Source organism: Acanthopagrus latus, chromosome 23, assembly GCF_904848185.1.
Source record: "Acanthopagrus latus isolate v.2019 chromosome 23, fAcaLat1.1, whole genome shotgun sequence".
Lineage (NCBI taxonomy): Eukaryota > Metazoa > Chordata > Actinopteri > Spariformes > Sparidae > Acanthopagrus > Acanthopagrus latus.
Window position 1 is genome coordinate 9,537,652 of NC_051061.1, and position 5,040 is coordinate 9,542,691.

General features: G+C 43.4%; 1 protein-coding gene across 2 annotated transcripts; it reads left to right on the forward strand.

The window, feature by feature from the left end:
- Positions 1-339: 339 nt before the first annotated feature.
- alyref (Aly/REF export factor) lies at positions 340-3,399 on the forward strand. 2 transcript variants are annotated; one of them, XM_037088765.1, is made up of 6 exons: positions 340-714; positions 2,140-2,298; positions 2,407-2,554; positions 2,658-2,721; positions 2,804-2,993; positions 3,094-3,399. In XM_037088765.1, exons 1-6 carry the CDS (start codon positions 475-477, stop codon positions 3,106-3,108), a joined length of 816 nt encoding a protein of 271 aa, XP_036944660.1. In that variant the 5' UTR covers positions 340-474; the 3' UTR covers positions 3,109-3,399. The 2 variants fall into 2 exon arrangements, with proteins under 2 accessions (XP_036944660.1, XP_036944661.1); XM_037088766.1 differs by lacking the exon at positions 340-714 and adding an exon at positions 737-1,688.
- Positions 3,400-5,040: the final 1,641 nt, after the last annotated feature.

The following is a 5,040-nucleotide window of genomic DNA, read 5'->3' on the forward strand; positions in this document are numbered from 1 at the left end:
TTATATATTAAAATTGCTTGTTTTGTCTGTCCATTGATATTAAGTATGAGTCCAGTGAAGGAAAATATTCAAATTCGAGAGGCTGGAAGCAGCTAAATGATTATCAAAAGATCACATTTCTGCCACTGATCAAGTAATTGTTTTAGTTCTAATTGAAGTAAGAGTTTAAACCATACATACCAGTCCCTGAGGAACACAGTCATATCATGTATGCTCATTAGGGCTGATAGTACATTTTGTAACAGCTGAATGGCGTTTCTGTGTATTTGTCACGCATGTGACGTGATGACGTTGTGTTTACGTCCGGTGCGCACCAACCCAGGTTGTCTACATACTGCGAGTATCGGCTCATTGTGTCTACTCGTCGGTGCGAAGAGGGTTGATCTGTGAAAGGACAAAGAGAGGGACCAATCGAGGCTAGGGTGTATTTTTTTTTATATTTCGTTGAAAGTTTAGCACTATTGGGGCATCATAATGGCCGATAAAATGGATATGTCTCTAGACGACATTATCAAACAGAACAGGCAGCAGCGAGGCGGAGGCCGCGGAGGAAGAGGTCGAGGCCGCGGAGGCTCCGGCGGCGGCCGAGGAGGAGGCGCAGGGCGTCTTGGAGGCAGCGGCGGAGGATTTGGAGGCCGGGGCGGCGGATCCGGCCCCATGAGGAGCCGACAGAACCTGAACCGCGGTAGAGGCAGACCAACGCCTTACAGCAGGGTATGAGAAAATTTGAGGAATGGGCTGAAAAAGGAAAAAACCTTCGGCAATCCTGAAAATGCCTGGGTAACATCCTTCTATTCTCCAATAGGCTTGCTAGCTAACCATCTAGCCAGTTGGCTAGTCAAGCGAATGAAATTATTGCTATAACCGCGAGTGTCCCTCTAATGAGAGCCTCATGGTTTGCGGTTAAGCATTAATGGAAGTTGTATGCATAGTGTGTCCTTTCTCCCACAACCCATATGTGTTGCATCATTTTCCAAGAAGAGTCCCTTTTGGAGAGAGTGAGAATGTTAGCCATATTGGCTAACTAGCTAAAGTTGGATCGCGAAGGCCTTGGCGGCGCCATTTTGAATCCAGCAGCTTAAGTTAGAGCTAGTCGACCACGGTCTGTAGGAGAGCTTTCCACCCCAAGTAACAAAATGATGTGAGAGGAAACCAGTTCATCGAGAAGGTTCACCCGCAAGTGATTTTTTTTTTCTACCAACACTTTTGGGAACATAGCAATCCGGCTCGGCGACCAGACGGCCTTTTGTTCGGGAGTGGCTGGCGGGTTTCACAACAAGGCCTGTTTGGTGGCGTTTCAACCAGTGTGGCTATTACTTATGGATGGATCAGTGGACTTCAACCCCCCCCTGATAGTATTCCAGTTCAGGCCTATCATCACCTCTTATGTGTGAATGATTATTTAGACAGCCTAACACAACCTCAATCAAAATGGCGTGGTCTCAAAATGGACGCTATAAATCCACGCTCGCATAGAGGGGGTAGCAGGCCCTAGTCTTTTTTCCGATCCACTTCTCCCTCATCTAATGGACACTTTCCCTTCATGAAAGCCCATTGCGTGGCTTGGTAAAGAACTTTTGGGCGGGCCGGGAAACATGGTGCAACGCTGGAGGCAACTGCTTCAGATGGCGACTCCCTGTGTACCCGAGGATCTTATCTGGAGAGAGCGTTTGGTGGATGCGCAGATGGCAAGAAAACAATGGGCAATGTTGGTAGTTAGCCGGGGAGGGCCAGTTGTACATGGGCTAGTACAGAGATTGTGGGTGGGTTTGGGATAGTAAACTGATCAATTTTGATTTAGTAGTCTTGGGTAAATCTACAGTCAACAGATGCTGCTAAACCTCATTGTTTTGAAAAATATGTGCATTGTGTGTATACAGTGACTTACAACGCATCCCCTTGCTGTTCATAGTTAAACTGTTTGTCATATGCATGTCCCTCTGTGTGAACTGAAAAAACAGCTTGTAGTGATGGGGTGGGCAGGGAATATGGGGGACCCTCTTGGGGGGAGTTGTGCACCCTGGCCCTGTTGGAACCGGAACCCCTGCTTGCCCCAACACCCAGCCATGTGGACTCTGTGATTGACAGAGGCAGGGGGATCCTGAAGTCAGCAGGTGCGTTCTCTTTCATCTGTTGCAGCCTAAACAGCTTCCAGATAAGTGGCAGCACGACATGTTTGACAACGGCTTCAGCGGCTTCAATGGTGCTGCTGGGGGCGGCGGAGGAGCTGGTGTGGAAACTGGAGGGAAGCTCCTCGTCTCCAATCTCGACTTTGGGGTGTCGGATGCAGACATTCAGGTACTTTAATTTTCACCATATCAGTGTTTTGTTTTTCTTAGTAAAGCATGTTACACAGGGTGTGTCAAAGGGACATCTATTGAACGTTTTCCTTTTTCCTTTCCTCAGGAACTTTTTGCTGAATTTGGGACCCTGAAGAAGGCTGCAGTCCATTATGACCGGTCAGGAAGAAGCCTGGGAACAGCAGATGTCCACTTTGAAAGGAGGGCAGATGCCCTCAAGGCTATGAAACAGTACAATGGCATCCCACTTGATGGTATGCCACAAACGTCAATCATGCTTTCAGTTATTATATGTGGTCACTTTGATCTTTTATCATTGTTATAATTTAACAAAGTTTACGTCTCTGTCTGAATTAGGGCGGCCTATGAACATACAACTCGTCACATCACAGATCGACACACAGAGGCGACCTATGCAGGGGTGAGTCTAGTGGCCTTTTGTTCACAAAAACTCAACTTTGAGGCACTGTGGACATGATGTGTGATGGGCATTCTTGTTTCAGTCTGAACAGAGGTGGTGGAGGCATGAACAGAAGTCGTGGAGGTGGCTTCGGAGGCATGCAGAGAGGACGTGGAGGAAGAGGGGCAGGTGGTGCCAGAGGAAGGGGTCGAGGCGGAAGAGGAGGCGGCTCTAGCAAGCAGCAGTTATCGGCAGAAGAACTTGACGCCCAGTTAGACGCCTACAACGCCAGGGTATGTTCAGTTGGCATGCATACAGTGCCAGTGACCAATAAACTACATTAAATAAGCTGTGTTTTTGTAGTTGTTTAATTTAATTATTCTTTTTTTCCAGATGGACACCAGCTAAGAAATGAAGCTCTTCAGAGTTGTCGTCCCTTCCTGTCTGCACAGAAGGGTGGTTGTTACAGATGTGCAGAATATTTTACACTCGGTTGTCTTCTGATGTGATTGAAATTATTGTTCCAACCTCTTCTTTTAAATGCTCAAGTGTTTTTTACCAGTATTTTTTTTTTTTTTCCATTTTTCTGATGAAAATGGTTTTGGCTGTAGGTAAATGTGAATTGGGTTTTCCCAGTTCTTTCCTCTACCCTGTAGTTAATGGAACTTGTAATAAAACCTGCAGTGCATATTAACCAAATACCGTCCATGTCTGTTCTATGTTCTTCTCAACCATCTTGTTTTAAGCACAGATTTTACAAGGTTCCTGAGTTGTTTTTTTGTGTGTGTGCCAAATAGTGTTTGGGGGTTTTTGTGTGCATTCATTGTTTTGCCTGGTTATAAACAGTCCGTAGACCACTACACTACATGTATTGTGTTTCACATTAAGGTTTGCAATCAAGTAGCCAGGGCAGATCTTTAGGAATGAATATTTGCAAATTATGATCACTCAGTGGGCTTTGTTGTCATTGCATCCGGTGTGCGGCTCCTGAAAGATACCTAACATTAGTCTGGTAGCAGTTCTGAAAAGAAATAAGCTATTCAAACCAATTCATTTTTTGGACATGACATACAATTTGAACAAATTCTATTGTAAGTAGCCAAATGTATTACTGTGGATAAGTTTGCATAGCAGTCTAAAGAAGCTACACGAAAACAGACTGATGGAGCAGTTATAGTCATGGATACGCTTTATGTTTGGTGGTTGGCTAAGTCAGTCACTTCACATTATTTTATATGGAAAAAGATATGTCTGCAGGATATATCTTTTTCCAAAGATTCATGCCTGGTTATACCACTAGATGTCGTCCTCCTCTGTAGCCACAGTCCTATACGTTATCTTTACCACCTTAACCGAGGTGAGATCTCAGGCCCGCCGGACTGTAAAATGTACTGGCCACTACCTATTTGCCACACCTATATGTAATGCACCAAAGCGTGCATTGTGTACTTCAGCGCTGGATAAAGCCCTTCTTCATTGTTAACAACCTGCGGGGAGGAAGACTGCTGTGAGCCAAAAAACTGAGATGTAACTGAAGTGAACAAAGTGTGAAATGGAACTCGGCGCGTAAAGTATGTGAGTGCAGCACAGGTCTACATGCCCACGCGTGTTGCAAGAAGCCGGAAGTGTGTCTATAGACAAAAGTGAAAAATGTTAACAAACACGGCTTCCGGCTGGATTTACTGGATTTCATCAATAAAGCAAATATTCTTTGTCCTTCGTTTTTGGTGAATAAAGAAAAAACATTGACATTATAGTCTCATCGGATCGCTCGATGTGGTAATCATACATGTAATCATATGACCTTTACAGTGATACCGAAATGCATAAATATAATTACTATATGTTCTACTTAAACATAAAAGTATCGTGACATACTAAATTATTCATAATATGAATTACGGATAACTTGAATGTCTATGAATCATATATATTTATACCCTAAGATGTATTTGTATTTCTAATGCGAGTGATGAAGCCCATTTCAACTACTTTATATACTGTTAGTAGTTTGATGTATAGTGTGGCATAGCATAACTATACTTAGATGGAAATGTGGATGGATGAAAGTGAGTGAAAATACTATGTTTCTCTGTAGAGCAGAAATATAAAGTGACATAAAATGGAAACACACTAAATGCTGATTGTCTGACAGTCAACATTGAATAAAAAAACCTAAAGAAGTTGAAAGTGCAATAAAAGTTTACCTAAAGTTGAAATTATTGTTAAATTAAATTTGAGTGTAGAAAGATATGTGTGACACTGACGTCGACTTTTCTTCTGACGTATTTTTCCACCTGTGTGGAGCCCCGGAAAAAAAAAAAAAAAAAAAATCAAACA